Genomic DNA, 25,659 nt, shown 5'->3' on the forward strand with positions numbered 1-25,659 from the left:
CTCAGTGTAGGGGAATTGAGGGCAGGGAGGTAGGAATGGGTGGGTGGGTGGAGAAATACCCTCACAGAAGCAGGGGGAGGGAGGATGTGATAGGATGTTTCCGGGAGGGAGGGAAACCAGGAAAGGGGATAACATTTGAAATGTAAATAAAGAAAATATCCAATTTAAAAAAAAAAAACCAAACCAAACAAACAAAAAAACCAAAAAAACCCAAAAAACCCTGATAGAAGGCTCACAGAGAAAATTTGTGCCTTGTGCTGTAGGACAGGAAGGGGAAGGAAGCAGCCTAAAGGCACTGGTGTTCATGCCATGGAGCTGAGAAGAGCTTCACGTATGTGTGGACTGAGGGGATGTAGGGGGGGTCATTCCTACTTTAGTAACAAGTATGCACTGAGCACTGGGCCTTTGCACAAAACACAGAACAATTATGATGAAGACAGAGCAGGATGGGAGAAGGGAGAAGGAAAGAAGGGGGTATGGGAGAGGAGAGGACAAGAGAGGAGGATTCCTGACCAAGGGACATGTGCAGCCAATAGATAGGAATGAATTCACACTTTTATGTGCACAGAACCAAGAGTGGCATGGGCTAGGGAAAAAAAATGGGCTGGGGCTGATAGAGGCCCAGAAATGGCAGGCTACAGGCTCAACTATAAACAAACCAACAGAATGCCTAGGAACGCTTAAGAAACTGGCGGCACACAAGACTTCACAGGATTGCAAGCCATGTGTTCAAATGTACTTTGTTTTTCTGTAACAGAAGGAAGATGAATAAATGAAAATCCCAGAAAACATATTTTAAATAAATTTATTTATCTGAGAAAACCATCTGCACAACAGGTCCAGTGTGATCGATCCCCAATGATCCAAGGAGATCATGACTCATCTGGAAGCACTCTCATACAGTCTGTAGGAGAAATTCCATGTGGAGGATCAGCTGAACCATTTATCAAAATTCATAAAGCCATCTAAGCCAAATATGATAAAATATGCAATGACCATGATACAGTAATAAAAATACAATATCAAATACTCACTACTTGTGAGTTATAAACTACAATATAAACACATTAGGCTCCTTTAAAAATGAAAAAATATTTCTATTACAGCCTCATTTGAAGCACTTTCAATTAGATACAGCTTTGTATATTTTACTCTTAATAGCCAGCAAAGGAACATCTTCTTGAGAGACTTTCACCATCAGCGCTCTGAAGTACACTTTCACATACACAAGTTCAGATAGAAAATGATGATCAAAGCTTGGAGCATCTTCATATCTGATTAAATTTTTTTATATCTGGGAAACAAAGAAGTGAAGAGATAAAGAAGCAACATGGTTCTTCTGGAGAGAAGAGGCAGTCTCAATCCAGAGAATGGACTCTCCATTCAGATTTCAAAACAGGTTCCAAATCTGCACTCCTTCCGGTCCAGGGAGCTGCCCAATCCCTGAGGCAACTAAAGAACGAAGGAGCAGAGCAGGAGGAAGTGTGAGCTGGCTACGGAGACAGTCACTGATAAAACGCGTTCCTAGGCAGCTTGGGCCCAATTCAGGGGAAGAGCAGCCAGAACTATCAATACAGTGTGTGCTCACTGCACTGCACACATGGAGCTCCGAGGAGGGTTAACAGTTCTTGACATGGGCTCCTGGTTGTAGTTTACAATATCTGCCTTCACCACTCTCTGCCATAAAAGAAAAGAGTTATTATCAAGACATCAGAAAAGGCCCTGAGCAATTGTTTTCTGATTTCTGGTGAATGTCTAAAAACAAACATCACAGATGAAACAGGAGTTGGTATTAAAAATAATTGGCCAGAATTTATTAAATAGGTTTGGGATTTTCTTGTTTGTCGTCTCCTTTTTTTTTAACGGAAGCCATTCAGTTATGAATTTTAATACTTATTGAAGTTATCACAAATTTTATTAAAAACTCTCAAATCAACATGAATATTTAAACCCTGGTTATAATTTTAGTACAAGTTAAATCATTCATGCATATTTAGTTGATAGGGAAGACATCACCTTTTTAAAGATTTTCATTATTGTTTTACTCTTTTCATGATCATTACACTTGGCCATAACTTTGTGAATTAGAAAGAGTTGTGTCTTAAAGGATTCACATAGAAACAGAAAAGTCCTGAGAAACTCCACTGTTAAAAATGTTTCCAGTTTTCAAAACATTCCTCTCAAAACTCTTAGTTCACTATGGGTTAAGCATAATGACTGTAATAAAACATGACATAATGAGGAATTTAAAAGTCACTTCATATCCATGCCTATAAATCAACTTAAACCAAAAGATACCTTCACACTTCTTTCCATCTTATGCTCAGTATAAAACAATGAATTTAGCAAAATGTCTAATACTTTATCTCTAAGTAAAAATTGAAATGAAAACAATCCCTCTTTTAGTTTTAGCTTTTACTAAGTCCATGTACACAGATCAAGAGAGAAGGGCAATTTAAGACTTTCTTTAAAGTAATTTTAAATAACCACTCAATTACCATCTATTTCTGGGGGTTGGGCGGAGAATGGTAAGTAATTACTAATGAAATAACTGCTTCAATCCTCTGCACTACATGTGTAATAAACACCCATAAAGATAAACATAATTGAAAGTAACTGAAATGGTATTTGTTCTCAATTTCTTGTTTAATTTATAATTTTCATGGAAAAAGACCAATTTTTCAAAGTTCTAAACCAAGACATGTCATTTTAATTAATAATATTCCTTCATAAGGAAGAACAAGATAATATAACTAGCCCTCATCCCCTCCCCAAATGGCAATAATTCACCCGTAAGTACCTGCACTACTGTACTGAACAGACTCTACTCTGAGCAGAGCTGGGGTGTTGGTTATCTTCTTCCGGGTACTTGACTATTTCTGCCCTGACAATACGCTGTCAATTCCGTACAACATAAACAAAATGAAGGAGAAAGAAAAAAGAGAGAAAGAGAAAGACAAAATCAAAAGCATGTTTAACGACTAACAGTAGAAGGAAACACCAAAGCAGAAAAAGGAAATTAACACATGAATTCAAACATGTCACAAAAGAGTCAGCAGAATGTTCACATATGAAAGGAAGAAAAAGTAAGAGAAACCCAATACACATTGTTCTTCATAACTCTGTCCAGCCACTGAAATAGATGACTTTAACCTCTCTGCATTGCAGAGGACTATGGAGGTATTCGCTCATTCCTTTGGCAAACATTGCTGATGATCTACTATGTCAGTCACTCTGTACTAGGCATGCATGACTAAACCACCTGAAAAATTTATTCCTATGTTACTATAAAGCTACTGGGCAAAGAATAGAAGCAGTTGTCACACAAGTTAGGTATTTTGCTAGTGAGTCGGATGCTGTGGGGACACGTGGAGGATGAAAGGCTGTTTTTTCAGCATCAGAGGTAATGCATACATGCAATTTACAGCTTTCATATTTGCAAATTTTACTTCCCCAGGGCTTCCTCTGCTGATCACTTCCCGTCCTCCTAACCACAACCTCCATATTGCCAAATTTCATGTACAAATCACTCCAAATACAAGTGTGAGTCATGTAAAAAGGATAATGAAATATAATATTAAGGCACAATAGCTTTTTGCTTTCAAGAATTTTGCTAAATAAACAAAACCACAGTACTACACACTATTTGTTCTCTCCTCGGGGATAGTACTCTGTGGGATAACCATGGATAGAGAAGTAACAAGCTCCTTTGCTTATTTGGATCTGAGGTGAGGAGTACTCTCTGCAAGATTGCACAGACCTGATTTCAGAAGCTCCCCTTTCCTAACAGCATATATTCATTTACTAAAATGAAAACACCTCAACATGAGTAACTGCCTGTGAAGACATTTCTTAATAAAGATTTGATAAACACTGAGAGTGAATGAGCAGAACCCTGTAGTGTATAAATGTGGGAGGTTAGTTGGATTCGGCCTAAGTTCTCTAGTGAGCGTAGTATTAATTCTGGACAAGATTCTTCACTTACCAGACACTTGGCTTGGTACCATCAACAGAAGCATTGCTAACTGACAGATGAAATGGAAGCAGGGCACATCAATAAAAGGTATGTCATAATCTAACTCCCTCAACATAACTGTTTCATACCCAACTACAGGTTACAATGAAGAAAAGGGGATTTTCACCACCATAATAGCGGTTTGAAAAAACTAAGTCATTCATCAAGCAAAGCATGGTTTTAAGCACTATTTATAAACATAGCCAGGTTACTTAGCTGTGTGTAAAACACTGGGGTCAAAGTATTAACTTAGGTAAATGACCAGCTCTCATCACTCATTTTGTCAAATTAATGAATAATTCACAAGGCAAATTTTTCCTTGGGGTCTTGACTGCTGAACATAAGCTATGCGCCATGTTTTCAAACCTGAAGCTACTTAGAGGCTACTTAGAGTGTATCTGAAGTCTCTATGTTTGTTTACTTGCTTGCTTGTTTGTTAATTGTGATTTAATTTCACTGTTTTTTAATTGAGATCCAATCTCACTATGTAGCCCAAACAGGTCTGGAACTTGCTATATAGACTAGGTTGGCCTCAAATGCACAGAGATCAGAGAGCCTCCACCTCTGGTGTGTGGGATTATAAGTGTCCACCACTACACCCAGAAGTTTTAAAGTATTTGAAAACATATATTAAATTTTAAAAATGAATTGTAAAAAAAAAGGATATTTGGGAAAATACAAGTCAGCACCGTTTAGTGTGTGAGGGTTGGGGTACGACAAACATGAGAGATGCCTTCCTCAAGGAAGGTGAGTAGCACTTAGAAGGGCTTCAGAAGAGCAATATTTGGAAAAGACAAGTCTGAACTCCCTAAGATCTCCTTAAGATTATGGGCTTGTGCTATCTGTATAGTTGAGCCCTCAACAAAAATTTAGAGCATCCTACTATTTGCAGGGTCTTATTTCAGATAATAAGGAATATACATTTTAGCATGCCTATACATCTCAGACATTTCAGGGATTTTTGTTTTAAAGAAACTACTATATGTCTAAATCAAACCACATAAATTCATGGTTTATTAATTAATGTGTAAAAATAAGACTTAAATCTTGTATTGAGACCCTAGGTCTACATGGCAAAGGTCTCAGACTAAAAAAAAAAAAAAAAACCACAAGAATGTATGTTTTCTTCACAGACTGCCTGTTGCATGAGTGAAGAACTGAATGCTGGACATGCAAGAAATGGCTCAGGGAAATTTAACTTCTCTTCCAAAGCTTTAACTCCTACTCTGAACAATCTGAGAAACTAGAAATAGCCCCATTTCTACATTGTGACAGAGGGAAATCTGCTCAGGGGAAGGGGAAGGGGAGTGGTTGGTAAGGATGGAGAGGAAGTGTAAATAATGCAAATGAAACTATAATCTAAATTCCAAAGCCGAAATGCTTTCTGTATGGATATTTAAGTATCTGTCTGCTTTGTGGTGAAGCATATTCCTCTTTGTGGTTAGATTGCACAGTGGTCCCTTGGCATTATGCAGTCCCCAAAAAAGTTTGCTGTATCAAAAAATCTTCTTTCTCCCATTTTTTTCTTGCAAAACTTACAAAACATGTTGATAACTCAATTGATTTTATTAGACTCCCAAATGGAAGCAATCTAGGTTAGAACTAAAATAATTGAGTGTAGCTACTCTGTACATAGAATAAAAACAGAAACCTCATTATAAATATTTACAAAACAAACCAAATTACTACAGCATCAAGCTGCCCATGGCTGGTGACTCTGGCACTTCTTCATAAAATAATATGAAGGCATACTTAAAGGCATCAGCGGGACAAAAAACTTGTTAAATACACAATCTGAATATATATGTACACATGTATATGTATGTACATAGATATCTATGTATATATACATAGATATGATATATTGTGTTTATCTGTATACACACACACACACACACACACACACACACATATATATATATATATTAGTGTTGTGGTTGTTGTTTTCATCTGGAGTTTCTGGAATGAATTTTTAAATGGTTTCCATTGAGAAATACTGACTGTGAAACTGATTAATGAACTGAAAAAGGTACCAAATCACCCTTCTATAAGATGTGATAATGAAATGTACATCACACATAAAATTCTGACAAACACAAGGGAGGGAATTGTAGTACCTTATATTCACCTTCAGATGAATGAATTAAAATATGGCCTATAGCCGGGTGTGGTGGTGCATGCCTTTAATCCCAGCACTCAGGAGGCAGAGGCAGGCGGATTTCTGAGTTCGAGGCCAGCCTGGTCTACAGAGTGAGTTTCAGGACAGCCAGGGCTACACAGAGAAACCCTGTCTCAAAAAAAAAAAAAAAAAAAAAAAAAGAAGAAGAAGAAGAAGCAGCAGCAGCAGCTGCAGTAAAATATGGCCTATTCATCAAATGATGCTGGGGGGAACTGAATAACCACAAGTAAAAGAATGAAACTGTATCCTATCCTATACAAGATATCCTCCACAAAAATCAATTCAAAATGGATCAAAGACCTTAATGTGGATCTTTAGAAACGTAAGTGAAGAAGAGAGAAGACACTTCAAGATGCAGTCAGAGGCAAGGACTTTCTGCAAAGGACTCTGGAAATGACAGCAAGAATATCAAACAGCTTATACATGGTAAATGAAACACCTAAGGGAAGTAGCATTCACAGAATGGGAGCAAAGCTTTTCCAGCTAGCTATACATCTACTAGGGAATTTTTATCTACAATATACTAAAAAAATAAATAAATAAAAGCAAGAAACACCAGCCAAACAATCTAATTAATAAATAGGTAAAATTTATTAGTAAAAAGTAAAATTAACATGAAAAACATGGTCAACATCCTTAGTCATCAAATGCAAATCGAAACTATATTAAGATTCTATCTCCTCGAAAAACCAAAAAAAAAAAAAAAAAAAAAAGATTCTATCTCACTGGTTGGTAGTGGCACATGCCTTTAGAAGGCAGAGGAATGAGGATCTTTGTGAGTTCAAAGCCAGACTGGTCTACAGAGCCAGTACAGGACAGTCAGGCTACACAAAGAAATCCTGACTTAGAAACAAACAAACAAATAAACAAGAAAAAAAGAAAAAAAATTCTATCATCTCAACACAGTCAATATGGCTACTGTTAAGAAAATAAAAGACAGTGAGTGCTGGTAAGCATGGGCAGGGGGGGGGAGGGGGGGCTGTGAACTCATGCACTGTTGGTTTGAATATAAGATATTAGTTATGCCAAACAGTGTGAAAATCATATAGGGAATCTTTTCATTAGAGAACTAAGTAAGTCCTCCCATAGCCAGCTTTTCTTTAGTTCCTAAGGTAACATATCATAAAGATCCTTGCACATCCATGTTTACTGCAGCACTATCCATAACACTCATCCCATGGAATTAGATATACAGAGGTATATACAGAAGTACACATCATCAGGAAGTACATGAAAACATTTTCAACATCTTAACTATCAGGAAAACAACAAAACAACACTGGAATTCTTTCCCATCCCAGTCAGAATGGCTCTTGGTTAAAAGAAAGTCATTCTGGCAAGGATGTGAATGTACCTCTGTAAACTATTGGTGGGAATGGAAACTAGAGAAGCCACTATGAGAATCAATCCAATAACTGAAACTGAACCTCCTCTACCACCCAGTTATATCACTCTTTACATGCAAAGGAATCTAAGTCAGGACACTACACAGATCCCTGCACACCCCTTGTTTACAGAAGAACTCTTCACAACAGGCAAAGCTTGGGAGCAGCCTAGGTATCAAGCAATGAGTGAACGCATAAAGAAATGGGATCGTACATACTGTGTAGCTCAGTTCAGCCACAGAAAAGAAGGAGTGTGCCTTTTTCAGGAAAGCAAACAGTACTGGAGATGAATGTGGTAAGAGAAATAAGCCAGAATCACAAAGGTAACTTTCTCTCATATGCATATTATTTATATACAAAATATCTTGCAATATATATGATACATATATGATAAAAAGTAAAAGAAGAGTTATACAGAAAGGGAGCTAGTTCTAACTGCTTCAAAACATTCAACAGTAATAAAAGTACATCACAGAACTAATTTATAAAATAATCAAGTAAATATTGAAAGATGTGAAAAGATAATTATTTTCAGTTGCAAGGCAAGGTTGACGAAGTACTTAGGAAAAATATTAGCTGGTTGCTTCTAACCCTATTGCTCTTGCTTAAGGTTTTCATTCTATAAAATGTGTGACTTACAGAGCAACTACAATGACAGTTTTAAGCTCTGAACTGCTGATATTTGATTATTTACTTATAAGATAGTCTAGAAATAGTGAAAGAGCACAGAAATCTTCAGTAACTTATATTATTAAAGTAACACAAAGATATAAAGAAATAATATTATTGCATATCTTTTAAAGAACAGATAACCCTAAAGAAGCATGAAGTACAAGCAGGGCCTATAACCCCACACTTTGGAGGTGAAGGTAGGGGAAGCCACCAGAGGCTACACAGGTTCTCTAAAGAAAAACAAAAGAAAATACATAACAGGATTCTCTGAACCTTAATCCATTAACTAAAAACTGATAAATTTTTATTCATTGTTTTTCACCAAAAGGGACAAAACTGTAAGACTATCATTATTTTGTAAAAAGACATTTTTCATCTTCTGCAATAAACACTCATTTATACATGTAATCTATTCCCAAGGTTTTGGGTAACACATACATAGAATAATTGGGGGAAAACTGATGAATAAAAATTTGTCACAAGAAATTTGTTACTTTTTAAAATATAAATTTTAAGATAATCACCTGTGACTGTTCTATTTCTGCTTTGTTTAATTTGATTCCCAGGATTTCTGCTGCAACTTTCTGAAAACACAGGAAGACCTACATAACAAAAATAAGTTTAAATGATTTAAAACAGACATGCTTCAGTTACCTCAAGTATACTGAACTTTTTAAAGAAGCATAAACACCAAGTATTCCAAAAATGGCTTCAGTTGTCAAATATGTCACCACATAAAATGAAATCATTTTTAAAGAATTAAACCACAATTTGAAAATCCATGCAATTCAATGAATTAGTCTAAACATGCATATATTAACAAAAACATTTTTAAAGATTTTTAATGATTTATTTTTATTTTATGTATTTGAGTTTTCTACCTACACGCATTTATGTACAGCACATGTGTATCTGGTATCTGTGGAGGTAGAAGGTGTCAGATCCCCTAGAAATGGAGTTTACAGATGGTTGTAAGCCACCGTGTAGATGTTGGGAACCAAACTAAGGTCCTCTGCAAGAGCCTCAAGTGTTCTGAACAGCTGAGTCATCTCTCCAGCCCCATTTGAAAGGATTTAACATAACAATTACAATGACAAATGCAAAGAACACACCAGCACATCCAATAGCATAATAAACTCCCACAATTCCTTAAGAAAATGAAAATAAGTTCACATACACTTTACACCTCTGGACTATCAGTTCTACACTGGTCTCCTGAGCTGGCTTTAGTCTGTTTTAACAGGTCTTGCTTTCCAAACCATTAACACTTTTGGTTCTCTTATCAATGTCCAAACTCTCCATTATTCCCCGAGTAAAACAACTTGGTACTATTTACTGTATTTTATCTGTTCAGGGTAAAGGAGTGATAGAGTCCATTACAGCTATACATTATGAACCTTTTTATAAACATCCTTGAATATGTAGTTGGCTTTTGCCAGGTCCTCTATAATCTCTGGAGCTTTAGTCCTAACCATTTCTGCTGTATAACTTGCTCTATAACTGTCCTACCAGGTTTCTAGCCCAATTCATCTTAGGATCACTTACTAAATATAAGTCGCAAGTTTCCTAACTTAATTATTTCTAGGGGACTAGAGAGGGCTCAGAAGTTAAGAGTGCTTACTGCTCCTCCAGAGGATGCAAGAGTTATTTCCCAGCACCCACATGGTGGCTTACAACCACCTCTAACACCAGTTTCAGAGGATCCCATGCCCTCTTCTAGCCTCCATGGGGTCCTGCATTCATGTGGGGCACAAAAAAGAACTCACACAAGCAAGCACATACACATAAAGACAAACAATTATCAGTCATAAGCAAGGCCCTAGCCCTAACACCAAATGAAAGGAAAAAAAAAAAAAAAAACAACAACAACAACAAAAAACAAAGTTTAACAAAACACTGGACAGCAGACAGGCATGGTGATTCATGTCTTTAATGGCAACACTTGGGAGGTAGAGACAGGTGGATCTCTGAGTTCAAGTCCAGCCTGATCTACAAAGCAAATCCCAAGACAGTCTGAACTACATAGAAAATCCCTGTCTCAAAAAACAAACAAATGAATGAACAAAAAACTAGACAGGGACAAAGGGACTACTGGGGCAAACAATTAAATCCTTAGTCTTACAAGGGCCAGTGAAATAGCAATCTTACAATACTAGAAAAAGAATTTGTTAATTTAGTCTTTCTGGTGAACATCTGGTAACATGTTTCAATCTCCAGTCAAAGAATGTATCGAAAGAAAATAAAGCATAAAGAAAATATCTAATAAAAAATTTAATTTAATTTAAAAAAAGAAAGAAAAAAGTTACTAAAATTTCATAATAAAACTCAAATTTGAAATTTAGAAAAAAACCTACATGTCCAAGATGTTCTACATGTGAATAATTAATTACATTTTTGAGCATTTAATAAATGATTAAATTTATTTTATATCATTAAATGACATGGGAAATTTTTATAGATAAAACATTAAATAAAAGAAATACAATATAAAACCACTAGACCATGATCTTAGTATTTAATGAACATCTGTTTTGGTTAAAATGGTAGGCCTGAAATATCATTACTTGGGCTCTCTACCACTCAACCTCTATGCAGAGTGAGCCCTGTTACAGGAGCTCTAGAAGATACAGCTATGCAACAGAGACAATCAGACTGACACACCTGACACAAAGTAAGCAGCACAATGAGGCCTTCAGTGAGAGAACACAGGAGAATCCTCTGAGGGGCTGAGTGGGCATCCCTAAAGACCAGAATTATAGGTGACTTGGGTATTTTATAATTCTGTTTAATCTACTATAAAATTAGCTAACCAAAGCATTCTCATATGTTCTATTTATGTCTTCCCTCCAAAAGCATCACTGTGTTCCTTGTTAAGAAGTACAAGTGTAGTTCCTGGGGGTAGGGGTGACATCCTCTTGGAGACAGGGTGGAGGAGGAATGGGATGAGGAACTGTATGTAGGAGGGAAGACAGGGAGGGAGGTAACAACTAGACTGTAAAAAAGTAAAAGTAATTTAAAAAAGGAAAGAAGAAGAGGAGGAGGAGGAGGGGAAGAGGAAGGGGAGGGAAGGAAGGAAGGAAGAAAGGAAGGAAGGAAGGAAGGAAGGAAGGGAGGGAGGGAGGGAGGGAGGGAGGGAGGGAGGGAGGGAGGGAGGGAGGGAGGGAGGGAGGGAGGGAGAGAAATGCACTGCCTTCCCAGGCACATCAGGAAGGTAAAGCATCACTTACAACAAACTCCATTGCTTTACTTACAGAGTCTCCGGTCTTGGCTGAAACAAAGTGGCTACTAAAACCATTTTCCTGGCAAAATCGTAAGTGTTTATCAGCTTTTACTGTTCGCATATGCTCCAAGTCAACTAGAAAATATTAAAGAGAAAACAAACAATATTAGAATCAAAAAAGTATATTTAACATATTTAAAACTTAACTTTGCAATATCATTTCCCACTGTATAATACTAGGTGATTTTTTTAAACTTCTCTGTGCTTCAGTTTCCACATTTATAAGCCGTGAAAAATGAATATACCTATTTAATAGGTATACCTATTTAATACATCATTCTTTCAATATTAGCTAGAATTAGATAGTCAACAAGGACTGGCAAGTAAGTGCTCAAAAATATGTTTTACTATACTACAGTATCACCTATATAAATTCACACACCATGACAAGGTTAAAACACATCTGCTCAATGAGCCACATTTAAGCATAGTTACTAACTGAAGATAGGAAGTACGGATACAAGTATATCTGGCTGGAAATAGTTTAATTACTTACAAGATAATTTAATAATTAGAACAATTCTGAAATCTCTCATATTCTATAGTGACATTAATGTATTCATACTACAGTTTACTTTCACAAAGACACAGCTGCTTTCCAAACTGTTAACAGTATCAACTTTGAGTATAATAAGCAAGATGTATTTCCTGGGCTTGAAAGCACAGAATAGAATTCATATCTATACGAATAACACACTATTTTTTTCAGATGAAATCCTTTACTGAAAGGTTTCTTGTACACAACAGTATAACCCTCTAAAGGTTTATTTAATGATATCAAGTTGTACAACAAATATAGTCACATGACTTAAAATGTAATTAAGCTCTTTGAGTCAGCAGGGAAAACTTTTTTAAAATGTAAATCCATGGAGGAGGGGATAAAAATAATAAAATATAAAAGTAAATAGATTTCCTGAGGAAGTGATCTAGCCAACTTGTAAAAACTTAGAAGCCTGCATGTCTAGCAATTGACTATCACCTGAAAATGCCTTCTCATTTCATAAAAGGCTTCACTGAAAATAATTATTACGTTTTTAGTTTGAAGGCTAAAGTTTCTCTAGGAGAATTCTGAACCAACAACTGAATCTTGCAGCCCATTTACACTGCTGACCTTGGAAAATAGGAAGATGATTTTTTTGTTTTGTTTTGTTTTGTTTTGTTTTTATTTTTTCCTGGCTGAACAAAAAAAAAAAAAAAAAAAAAAAAAACATACCTAGGGGCAACACTAAATGAACTCAGCAAGTTGTGTTTATAACTTTATATGAATATATATGTAACAAAGAATAAGAAGCCATGAATTTGAGGTAAGAGGGAGTGCTGAGGGGAGATGGAAGAGGACAATGTTGTAAATACAGTACTCATGTTTATAGGAATGAACCTCATTTTGCTTTCTCTTTCATTCAGTCTGAGACTCCAGCCCATGGAATGATGCTCATTCCACAGTGAGCACGTCAATCAGCTTAATGTAAATAATCCTCTGTAGGCATCTTCAGAGACTTGTTTCCTAGGTAATTCTAGATCCCATCAAGATAAATCAAGAATAGCAATCACATGAGATATTAGAACTAGTTATATAGCACGCTAAGTTTTTTTTATTTAGACTAAAGTAGAGATAGTTTAAGCAGGCCAGCTTTGGTATTTACTTTATTCTCTTTCAATGTTGAAAACAAGGAAAATTCTCTGTGGAGAACTAAAGAAAAAAAAAATGATGTATGTTCTCAACACAGAGAATTGTTTCTCTACTTTGACTAGGATAAAGATATAATTCTGGCCCTTCCAGTCGGCGCCAGCACCTGGTCACCTAGAGCGTAGAATCCGTGGACACCCCCACAGTTCCTAGAAGACACTCCACGCAATCTTAGGATCACTAGTGAGTGGAATACAACATCTGTTCCAATCCATTCGCACGGGACCTGAGACAGCAGAAGGGAAGCAGAAAACCAGCCTGACCAGGGGCATAAGTCCCTTCCAGTTGGCACCAGCACCGGGTCACCTTGGGCGTAGAATCAGCGGACACCCCCACAGTCCCCAGAGGACTCTTCACATGATCTTAGGATCATTGACCAAAGAGCTCCACAGTCCTCAAAGGAGACACCACTTCCAGGCACTGTAACACGCCCAGGATCTTAGGACAACAGGATCCCAGGATAACAGGAGCTGGGTCACACCAGTATTACAGGGTCTCAGAGGAAGCTTGACTGACAAAAACTCTGACACACCCAGAATCTCAGGTTCACAGGAGCCCACAATCAAAGGATCACAGAGAAAGCTGGAATCTGAAGAGTCCTGAATCAACTGGGATTATAGGAAGGACAGGCCCCAATCAGATATATTGAGGCCAGCAAGAACTTGAGATAATCAGATGGCAGGAGGCAAGTGTAAGAACAGAAGGAAAAGAAACCAAGGTTACTTGGCATCATCAGAACCAAACTCTCCCACCTCAGCAAGTCCTGGATACACCATCACACCAGAAAAAGAAGACATGGATCTAAAGTCACTTCCCATGATGATGATAAAAAACTTTAAAAGGGAAATAAAAGAAAACACAGGTAAACAGCTAGAAGACTTTAAAGAGGAAACACAAACATCCTTTAGAGTTACAGGAAAACATTAACAAACAGGTGATGGATTTGAACAAAACTATCCAGGATCTAAAAATGGAAGTAGAAACCAAAAACAAGAGGGAGACAACTCTGGAGATAGAAACCCTAGGAAAGAAATCAGGAACCATAGATTTGAGCATCAGCAACAGAATACAAGAGATGGAAGAGAGAATATCAGGTACAGAAGATTCCATAGAGAACATGGACACAACAAAGAAAATGCAAAAGGCAAAAAGATCCTAACTCAAAACATGCAGGAAATCCAGGACACAATGAGAAGAACAAAGCTAGGGATGATAGGAGTAGATGAGAATGAAGATTTTCAACTAAAAGGGCCAGCAAATATCTTCAACAAAATTATAGAATAAAACTTCCCATACCTAAAGAAAGAGATGCTCATGAACATACAAGAAGCCTATAGAATTCCAAATAGACTGGACTAGAAAAGAAATTCCTCCCGACACGTAATAATCAGAACAGCAAATGCACTAAATAAAGACAGAATATTAAAAGCAGTAAGGGGAAAAGGTCAAGTAACATATAAAGGCAGGCCTATTAAAATTACTCCAGTACCCCCGGAGCTCGTGTCTCTAGCTGCATATGTATCAAAAGATGGCCTAGTCGGCCATCAGTGGAAAGAGAGGCCCATTGGTCAGGCAAACTTTATATGCCTCAGTACGGGGGAACGCCAGGGCCAAGAAGTGGGAGTGGAGGGGGGAAGGGAGGAAGGGTATGGGGAACTTTTGGGATAGCATTGGAAATGTAAATGAGGAAAATACCTAATAAAAATAATTAAAAATAAATAAATAAATAAATAAATAAAAAGAATTACTCCAAACTTCTCACCAGAGACTATGAAAGCCAGAAGATCCTGGTCAGATGTTATACAGACACTAAGAGAACACAAATGCCAGCCCAGGCTATTATATCCAGCAAAACTCTCAATTACCATAGATGGAGAAACCAAAGTATTCCATGACAAAACCAAATTCACACAAAATCTTTCCACGAATCCAGCCCTTAAAAGGATAATAAAGGGAAAACACCAACACAAAGATAGAAATTACACCCTATAAAAAGCCAGAAAGTAATCCTTTAACAAAACTAAAACAAGACAGCAATAAAAACAGATTCCCAACTTTAACAACAAAAATGACAGGAAGCAACAATATTATTCTTTGATTTCTCTTAACATCAATGGACTCAATTCCCCAATAAAAAAGACACAGACTAACAAACTGGCTACACAAACAGGACCCAACATTTTGCTGCTTGCAGGAAACCCACCTCAGTGATAAAGACAGACACTACCTCAGAGTAAAAGGCTCGAAAAAAATTTTCCAAGCAAATAGTCCAAAGAAACAAGCTGGAGTAGCCATTCTAATATCGAGTAAAATTGACTTCCAAACCAAAGATATCAAAAAAGACAAGGAGGGTCACTTTCATATTATCAAAGGTAAAATCTACCAAGATGAACTCTCAATTCTAAATATCTATGCTCCAAATTCAAGGGCAGCCACATTCATTAAAGAAACTTTAGTAAAGCTCAAAGCACACATTGCACCTCACACAATAATAGTAATAATAGTGGGAGACTTCAACACCCCACTCTCACCAATGAACAGATCCTGGAAACAAACTAAACAGAGAAACAGTGAAGCTAACAGAAGTTATGAAACAAATGGATTTAACAGATATCTACAGAACATTTTATCCTAAAACAAAAGGATATACCTTCTTCTCAGCACCTCATGGTACCTTCTCCAAAATTGACCATATAATCAGTCTCAAAACAGGCCTTAACAGATTCAAAAATATTGAAACTGTCCCATGCATCCTATCAGATCACCATGGACTAAGGCTGATCTTCAATGACAACATAAATAATAGAAAGCCAACATTCACGTGAAAACTGAACAACACTCTCCTCAACGATACTCTGATCAAGGAAGAAATAAAGAAAGAAATTAAAGACTTTTTAAAGTTTAGTGAAAATGAAGCCACAACATACCCAAACTTATGAGACACAAAGAAAGCATTCCTGAGAGAAAAACTCATATCATTGAGTGCCTCCAAAAGAAATCTGGAGAGAGCAGCTTGACAACACACCTAAAAGCTCTAGAACAAAAGGAAGCAAATTCAAGAGGAGTAGAAAGCAGGAAATAATCAAACTCAGGGCCGAAATCAACCAAGCGGAAACAGAAGAACAATTCAAAGGATCCACCAAACCAGGAGCTGGTTCTTTGAGAAAATCAACAAGATAGATAAACCCTTAGCCAGACTCACTAGAGGGCACAGGAACAGCATCCTAATTAACAAAATCAGAAATGAAAAGGGAGACATAACGACAGATCCTGAGAAAATCCAAAAAAAAAAAAAAAAAAAATGAGATCTTTCTATAAAAGGCTATACACAACAAAACTGGAAAACCTGAATAGGCAAATTTCTAGACAGATACCATGTACCAAAGTTAAATCAGGATCAGATTAATGACCTAAACAGATCTATTTCTTCTAAAGAAATAGAAGCAGTTATTAAAAGTTTCCCAACCAAAAAAAGCCCAGGACCAGATGGGTTTAGTGCAGAATTCTTTCAGACCTTCAAACAAGACCTAATTCCAGTTCTTCTCAAATTATTCCACAAAATAGAAACAGAAGGTACTCTACCCAATTCATTCTATGAAGCCACAATTACTCTGATACCTAAACCACAGAAAGACCCCACAAAGATAGAAAACTTCAGACCAATTTCCCTTATGAATATCGATGCAAAAATACTCAATAAAATCCTCACACACCGAATCCAAGAACACATCAAAATGATCATCCATCATGACCAAGTAGACTTCATCCCAGGGATGCAAGGATGGTTTAATTAATATACGGAAATCCATCAACGTAATCCAGTATATAAACAAACTCAAAGACAAAAACCACATGATCATCTCATTAGATGCAGAGAAAGCATTTGAGAAAATCCAACACCCATTCATGATAAAAGTCTTGAAAAGATCAGGAATTCAAGGCCCATACCTAAACATAATAAAAGCAATCTAGAGCAAACCAGTAGCCAACATCAAAGTAAATGGAGAGAAGCTAGAAGCAATCCCACTAAAATCAGGGACTAGACAAGGCTGCCCACTTTGTCCCTACTTATCCAATATTGTACTTGAAGTCCTAGCCAGAGCAATTCGACAACAAAAGAAGGTCAAGGCGATACAAATTGGAAAGGAAGAAGTCAAAATATCACTATTTGCAGATGATAATTGATAGTATATATAAGTGACCCTAAAAATTCCACCAGAGAACTCCTAAATCTGATAAACAGCTTCAGTGCAGTAGTTGGATACAAAATTAACTCAAACAAATCAGTGGCCTTTCTCTACACAAAGGATAAACAGGATGAGAAAGAAATTAGGGAAACAACACCTTTCACAATAGTCACAAATAATATAAAATACCTTGGTGTGACTCTAACTAAAGAGGTGCAAGATCTGTATGATAAGAACTTCAAGTCTCTGAAGAAAGAAATTAAAGATCTCAGAAGATGGAAAGATCTTCCATGCTCATGGATTGGCAGGATCAATATAGTGAAAATGTCTATCTTGCCAAAAGCAATCTACAGCTTCAATGCAATCCCCATCAAAATTCCAACTCGATTCTTCACTGAGTTAGAAAGGGCAATTTGCAAATTCATCTGGAATAACAAAAAACCTAGGATAACAAAAACTCTTCTCAATGATAAAAGAATCTCTGGTGGAATCACCATGCCTGACCTAAACTGTACTACTGAGCAATTGTGATAAAAACTGCATGGTACTGGTATAGCGACAGACAGGCAGACCAATGGAATAGAATTGAAGACCCAGAAATGAACCCACACATCTATGGTCACTTGATCTTTGACAAGGGAGCTAAAACCATCCAGTGGAAAAAAGACAGCATTTTCAATAAATGGTGCTGGCACAACTGGCAGTTATCATGTAGAAGCATGCGAATTGATCCATTCTTATCTCCTTGTACTAAGGTCAAGTCTAAGTGGATCAAGGAACTCCACATAAAACCAGAGACCCTGAAACTTATAGAAGAGAAATTGGGGAAAAGCCTTGAAGATATGGGCACAGGGGAAAAATTCCTGAATAGAACAGCAATGGCTTGTGCTGCAAGATCGAGAATTGACAAATGGGACCTCATAAAATTGCAAAGCTTCTGTAAGTCAAAAGTCACTGTCAATAAGACAAAAAGGCCACCAAAAGATTGGGAAAGGATCTTTACCAGTCCTAAATCAGATAGGGGACTAATATTCAATATATATAAAGAACTCAAGAAGATGGACTCCAGAAAAGCAGATAACCCCATTAAAAAATGGGACACAGAGCTAAACAAAGAATTCTCAACTGAGGCATATCGAATGGCTGAAAAGCACCTGAAAAAATGTTCAGCATCCTTAATCATCAGGGAAATGCAAATCAAAACAACCCTGAGATTCCACCTCACACCAGTCAGAATGGCTAAGATCAAAAATCCATGTGACAGCAGATGCTAAGGATGTGGAGAAAGAGGAACACTCCTCCTTTGCTGGTGGGACTGCAAGCTTGTACAACCACTCTGGAAATCAGTCTGGCGGTTCCTTAGAAAATTGGACATTGTACTACTGGGTGATCCAGCAATACCTCTCCTGGGCATATATCCAGAAGATGTTCCAACTGGTAATAACACATGCTCCACTATGTTCATAGCAGCCTTATTTATAATAGCCAGAAGCTGGAAAAAACCCAGATGCCCCTCAGCAGAGGAATAGATACAGAAAATGTGGTACATTTACACAATTGGGGTACTACTCAGCTATTAAAAAGAATGAATTTATGAAATTCCTAGGCAAATGGATAGACCTGGAGGGTATCATCCTGAGTGAGGTAACCCAATCACAAAGGAACTCACATGATATGTACTCACTGAGAAATGAATTTTAGCCCAGAAATTTGGAATACCCAAGATATAAGATACAACTTGCAAAACACATGAAACTCAAGAAGAAGGAAGAGCAAAATGTGAACAATTCGCCCCTTCTTAGAATTGGGAACAAAACACCCATTAAAGGAGTTACAGAGACAAAGTTTGGAGCTGAGACAAAAGGAGGGACCATCCAGACAGTGCCCCACCCGGGGGGGTCCAACCCATAATCAGCCACCAAAAGCAGACACTATTGCATATGCCACCAAGATTTTGCTGAAGGGACCCTGATATAGCTGTCTCTTGTGAGGCTAAGCCAGTGCCTGGCAAACCCAGAAGTGGATGAATTTTTCTCTTAGAATAGAATCTTCATGAAAAGCAACCCTAGGCATGGTGTGTGAAGGTGAATGAGTACTTTGAATTGCTAGAGGACAAGCACAAGACTGTAAGAGCAAGAGATGGTCTCTTTGCTCAGAAAATAGAACTATGCACAAAAGTCAAACTTGATGGAATGCAGAGAAGCAGTTTGACAGTAGGCTTTAACAATCACCTGTGATACCGATGGGAAGTGCTGGGACCTGTCACATGGGACTTGGTGTGAGAAAGTTAACTTACAAAGGGCATGCCTTGATCTCCCCTTGCTTCCTAGCTGACATGAGGTAAACAGACCTCCTGCACTAAATACTCCCACCATTGTGTACCTTGTCACCATGGGCTCAAAGCAATGGGGTGCTCATGTACTAAAGTACTCATGCAATGTGTATTGAAGTGCTAATGTAATGGAGTACTCATGTACTGAAGCCACAAGTCAAAACAAACCTTTTTGTTTATTAACTTGATTATCACAGGGGTTTTGTTATTGTAATTCAAATCTGATTAACATATTTCTGCTCTTCTATTTGTAGTTAAATTTGATCATTCTGCTGATTTTGATTAGCTTTTTCTGAACCCACAAATGTGCACAATAAATGTTTGAAAAAGAAAAAAAAAGAAAATATAATTCTGAAAAGAAAGCACAACTATTTCATGAATCCCAGAAAACAGTGTTTTTAATGATACTGTCTTTGCAACACAAACTGCTGAAGAAGCTGTTTGTGGCTCTTCCTTGCTTTTTTCCAAGTCAAACTGCAAACCTAACCCAAGAACTATCAACAATAGTTTTACACATTATGATTTTCTGTAAGGTCTATTCACAGTGTAATGCTATTCTGGAGTCTGTTCCACCATAGTAAAAATTAGCCCAGGAATCAGATAAACCTTCAAATAAATGCTGGGAATGCCACCATATTTGCTAAACAAGAAGCCTTTCAAAGACAATACAGAAAGCACAGGGAAACCTCACATATATACCAAGACAATGCCTAGCAAAAGGATCAAGCCATCAGTGTAGAAAGAACTATCAATTCAAGAAATGATACTGGGAAAACTAGATATCCACTTGCAAATGAATGACCATGGAAAGATATATGTTAAAGCTTAACTCAAAATGGATTATAATACCTAAATGTAAGGCTCAAATCTTAAACTGCTGAAAAAAAAAGCTTCAAGACATTGAAATTATATAAATTTCTCAGATATGAGATTGAAAACACAACATCAGAAGAAACAAATGGAACATCACACTTAACAAGGCTTACACATCAAGGCATACAAGAAAGTAAGGAAAGAGTCACCAAGGTATTACTATGCAGAAAATATTTTATATTTTAACTTTTAATATATTTTTAAAGTCTTACAACTCAACAACAGAAAACACAGCCAACTTAATAATAGGCAAATGACTTTCTTTTTTTTTTTTTGGTTTTTCGAGACAGGGTTTTCTCTGTATAGCTCTGGCTGTCCTGGAACTCACTTTGTAGACCAGGCTGGCCTCGAACTCAGAAATCCGCCTGCCTCTGCCTCCCAAGTGCTGGGATTAAAGGCGTGCGCCACCACGCCCGGCGGCAAATGACTTTCTAGATATTTCTTCCACCATATCATCTGAGATGTGAAAATCAAGACAGCAGAAAGAATAACTTATACCCATTAGAATGACTGCCTTGTTGATATATATTCAATATTATATATCGATATATATTTAATATCATATATTAAATATACACACATACATAAATACACACACACACAAACCCAAGGGCATGTCCCATGCCCCCAGGCCTGGAGTGACTAAAGAGAGAGACCAAGTGCTACCCCCCCTGCAGTGGGCACCAGTATGATGAACAAATATGTGATGGATGGATAGATAGGTCAGAGAGAGTACAGGGCATAAAGATGGGAGAGAAGTGAAGCTGAGCAGTTCAGGCAATGTGGAGAGAAGTGGAACCAGAGCCTCAATGGCAGTGAGAAACAGGCAGATATGAGGAGCCTATACAACTGCCTCTGGCCATGGAGAGGTCCTGGCTCAGACTGCTGCCAAGGAACATGACTTGGTGGGTTCAGGGCCCTACTGCAGCCAGGGTCTGTGCTGATGTTTGTTGGCCATCTGGATGTCAGTGGTCTGGGCTGCTGCCTGAGACTAATGTCTCGGACTATACTGTCACCAGCAGCTAAAGTGATCTGAGTCCTATCCAGGGCTGCTGCTGGGGGCCATGTCTGAGCCCATAGTCCTGCTGTGTCAATGTCTGAAGCCTGAGTTACCACCAAAGGTCATGTGGATGTCAGTGGGCTGCCACCTGAGACCATGTGGATGTCTAGAGTACATACAATCTGAGTGGCTACCTGTGCTACCACTCAAGGCTATAGTGACATCTAGGCCCAACTGCATTCTTGTGTGGAGAGGGGGTCTGCTTCTGCAGTCCTATTACAACTAGAGTCTAAGCTGATGTCCAAGGCCTGTATTACCAGCAAAGTGCATGCAGATGTTGCTAGTCTGAGCTGACACCTGACATCATGTTGATAGTGACATGAGTACAGGAAGGAAGTCACACTCACACACCCACCCTCAACCCCTCCACCCCCACACACACACACACACAACCTATTGCAAGTGGATGAGCTGGCTGAGAGCCTCACCTGGGTAGCACTGTAGAGCTGTCCCTGGTGGTGGGGCCTGGTTGAGCCAGCTCTAAGGATGAGAGAGCAGAAAAACTGGCTCTGTCCCTTTCCGGAGCAAAGTGGGAGAGCCTGCCCCAGTGGTGCTGTGTATGAGTGCAGGTGAACTAACCAACTCAGCTTCTACCCAGGCCCAGATCCAGGGTTCTGAGTTAACCCACTCCACCAATCATGTTGATAGTGACATGAGTGTGGGAGAGAAGTTCCCCCCACACACACACACAATACACCACAGATGGGGTAGATACTCTTATCTATGAAATGCTGGGGTGCATCAAGGGTCCAAAGCTATAGGACCAACATAACACAGGTCAACAACAGGATATTCTGGAGGAGTCCCTATGAGGATCCAGTATTGATAGTATAGCAAAAGTCAGAGATCTCAAACGAGACCAATGATGCATTGTAATGAACATCTGCAAGTATAGCTGTTTGGGCAAAAGAGTGTACTATGACAAAGTTCGTAGCTGTGATGAAAGGATGGACCATTTAGAGACTGCTGTATCCAGGGATCCATCCCATAATCAGCTTCTAAACGCTGACACCATTGCATACACTAGCAAGATTTTGCTGAAAGGACCCAAATATAGCTGTCTCTTGTGAGAAGATGCCGGGGCCTAGCAAACACAGGAGTGGATGTTCACAGTCAGCTATTGGATGTATCACAGGGCTCCCAATGGAGAAGCTAGAGAAAGTACCCAAGGAGCTAAAGGGATCTGCAACCCTATTGTTGGAACAACATGATGTACTAACCAGAACCCCGGAGCTCTTGTCTCTAGCTGCATATGTATCGAAAGATGACCTAGTCGGCCATCAATGGAAAGAGAAGCCCATTGGACTTGCAAACTTTATATGCCCCAATATAGGGGAATGCCAGGGCCAAAAGAAAGGGAATGGGTGGGTAGGGAAGTGGGGGGCGCTATGGGGGACTTTTGGGATAGCATTGGAAATGTAATTGAGGAAAATATGTAATAAAAATATTAAAAATTAAAAAAAAAGAAGCAATGTGAAAAAAAAATTGGAATGCAAAATTAATGAAAAAAATGAATAAATAAATAAATGGAAGAAAAAGGTGATTAGTCACTATTGATTGAAACAAAAAAGGCAAAAAGGCCAAACAATAAAAATAAAGAATGTAACAAGGTGACAAGGCCATGAGGCAGGTCATGGTAGCTGAGAAAGTGGTTCCTGGAAGACATCAGGACCACTCTGGCTGGCTCCTGAATATGCAGATATGGCGGCCTCCATAGCAGCAGCAGCAGCAACAACAACAAAAGCAAAGCAATACAAAAAAATGAGCAAAACCCCCTTTTCTCTTATTTTTGAGATTATAATTATATAATTGCTTCCTCTCCTTTCTTCCCTCTTGAATGCAGCCATATAACCTTCTTTTCATTCTGATATTATTGTTACATGCCTATATGTAAATATATCTACATAAATACATATATTTACATTAAAAAAAAAAAGAGTGTACTATGTGAAACCCTGTGACACACAGCAGCAGCTTCCATGGAGAGACGGTTTTTTTGGGGGGTTGATTTTTATTTCTATTTTTTTTGTTGTTTTGTTTTTTGTTTTCTTTTGGAGGGAAGTGGCAAGAGCAGACAGCAGATATGAAGGGACAGGAAGATGAGTAGGAGTGAAGTATATGATGTGAAATTCACAAAGAATCAATAAAACATTTTAAAAATAGCAGTAAGTGATGGTAAGAATGTGCAAACATTGAGACTTTTGGGTGCTAAGGCAGAAATATTGAATGGTACAAGTGTTGTAGAAGACAATTTGGAAGATACTCAGAAAATCCAAGGTCTTGCGAACATATGATCTATCAGTCTTATATCTGAAATTGAAAGTAGAGTATTGAAAAAGAATTTTTGCATAGTCACACTCATAACAGCATCAGAGACAAGTGACAAGAAATGGAAATGAACCCAAATGTCTATTAATAGATGAATAAACCAAAGTGGTTTACAAAATGGTTATTCAGCCTTTAAAATGAAGAAATCCTGTCTCAGACTTCAACTTGTAGTTATTGGGCCAAATAAAACAAGCCAGTCATTAAAAGAACAATAGTGTATAATTCCAGTTAGAGCAAGTATTTCATATCCAAACAGATGATCTTTACTGTTGAACTTAACTGAGCAAGAAAGAAGATGAGACCATATATAAGAAGTCTTATTTAAGTACCAGCTGTTTAGAGAAAGCACCCAAGGAACTAAAGGGAACTGCAACCCTATAGGTGGAACAACATTATGAACTAACCAGTACCCCGGAGCTCTTGTCTCTAGCTGCATATGTATCAAAAGATGGCCTAATAGGCCATCACTTGAAAGAGAGGCCATTGGACTTGCAAACTTTATATGCCCAAGTACAGGGGAACGCCAGGGCCAAAAATGGGGAGTGGGTAGGTAGGGGAGTGGGAGGGGTGGGTATGGGGGACTTTTGGTATAGCATTGGAAATGTAAATGAGCTAAATACCTAATAAAAAATGGAAAAAAAAAAAGTACCAGCTGTTTCTAGGCCGGGAGAGATGGCTCAGCAGTTAGTTGAACTTGCTGCTCTCTTAGGGAATCTGAGTCTAGTTCCTAGCATCTACATTGCAGCTCATAATTGCCTGTAACTCCAACTCCATGACCTCCTTGGGCACTCACCCATACATAGAAACACAAAAAGAAACATGCATATGAATAAAAACACAAGTAAACCTTTCAAAGTAAATAAATAAATAATCCCAACTACTTAATTGTCTACATTACAGCAAATAGAAAGGATAGTGGGCTGCATGTAGCTATAGTTCTTTCCTGGACAGGAAGTAAAGGTTTGTAGTAAAGGATCTATTCTTGCCAGGCATGGTGGTACTAGCCTTTAATCCCAGCACTTGGGAGGCATGGGCAAGAAGATCTCTTAAGTTTGAGGTCAGCCTGGTCTACACAGCAACTTCCAGGACAGCCAGGGCTCCACAGTAAAACTCTGTCTCAAACCATCATCTCTGAAAACATACAAACAAGTAACATTATACAGACTGAGTATGTTGTACTTATATAGTTAAGAACACACATACACATGTCCTTGTAGGTGGGATATATCAGAAAACCTTTAAATGTCCCAGTTTAATTAAAAACACTTCCACTCGTTACACAGATATTAACTGTTTCTAAATTCATAAAGTATTTAGAAGAAAATTACACATGATAAAAATGTTACACTCTTACAGATATTTAAATATTACTTTTTGCTCCCATGTTGTATACCCAAATGATTATATATCTTTAAATATATATTATCTTTAAGTATCAAAGTAGAAGACAATACATGTATACATAGGTAGTCGAGCTTTTTCTTCCTTCTTCAAGTCATAAGAATCCTATACATTTATCACCCTAATTATTCAGATTAACTGCAGGCTATAAAAATCACACAAAATAATAAATATATATATATAAGGTATTTCAATTACTTATTTAAAACAGGTAACACATGGCTGGAGAGGTGGACCTGGGGGTAAGAGCAGTATACCGC

General features: G+C 37.9%; 1 protein-coding gene across 3 annotated transcripts in view; it reads right to left on the bottom strand.

The window, feature by feature from the left end:
* Positions 1-791: 791 nt before the first annotated feature.
* Positions 792-25,659, bottom strand: part of Rab28 (RAB28, member RAS oncogene family) — a 92,016-nt gene continuing 67,148 nt past the window's right edge. The window contains exons 5-8 of one of the 3 annotated variants that reach the window (XM_021162256.2): positions 11,503-11,606; positions 8,776-8,853; positions 2,801-2,895; positions 792-1,677 (exon numbers count right to left, since the gene is read on the bottom strand). In XM_021162256.2, coding sequence (XP_021017915.1) covers positions 2,806-2,895; positions 8,776-8,853; positions 11,503-11,606 — 272 coding nt within the window. In that variant the 3' untranslated portion in view covers positions 792-1,677; positions 2,801-2,805. Of the gene's footprint in view, positions 1,678-2,800; positions 2,896-7,797; positions 8,482-8,775; positions 8,854-11,502; positions 11,607-25,659 lie in introns of those variants that run through there. The other 2 variants (XR_015046923.1, XM_021162255.3) reach the window with 2 other exon arrangements.

Source organism: Mus caroli, unplaced genomic scaffold, assembly GCF_978045245.1.
Source record: "Mus caroli unplaced genomic scaffold, Mus_caroli_1 scaffold_4, whole genome shotgun sequence".
Lineage (NCBI taxonomy): Eukaryota > Metazoa > Chordata > Mammalia > Rodentia > Muridae > Mus > Mus caroli.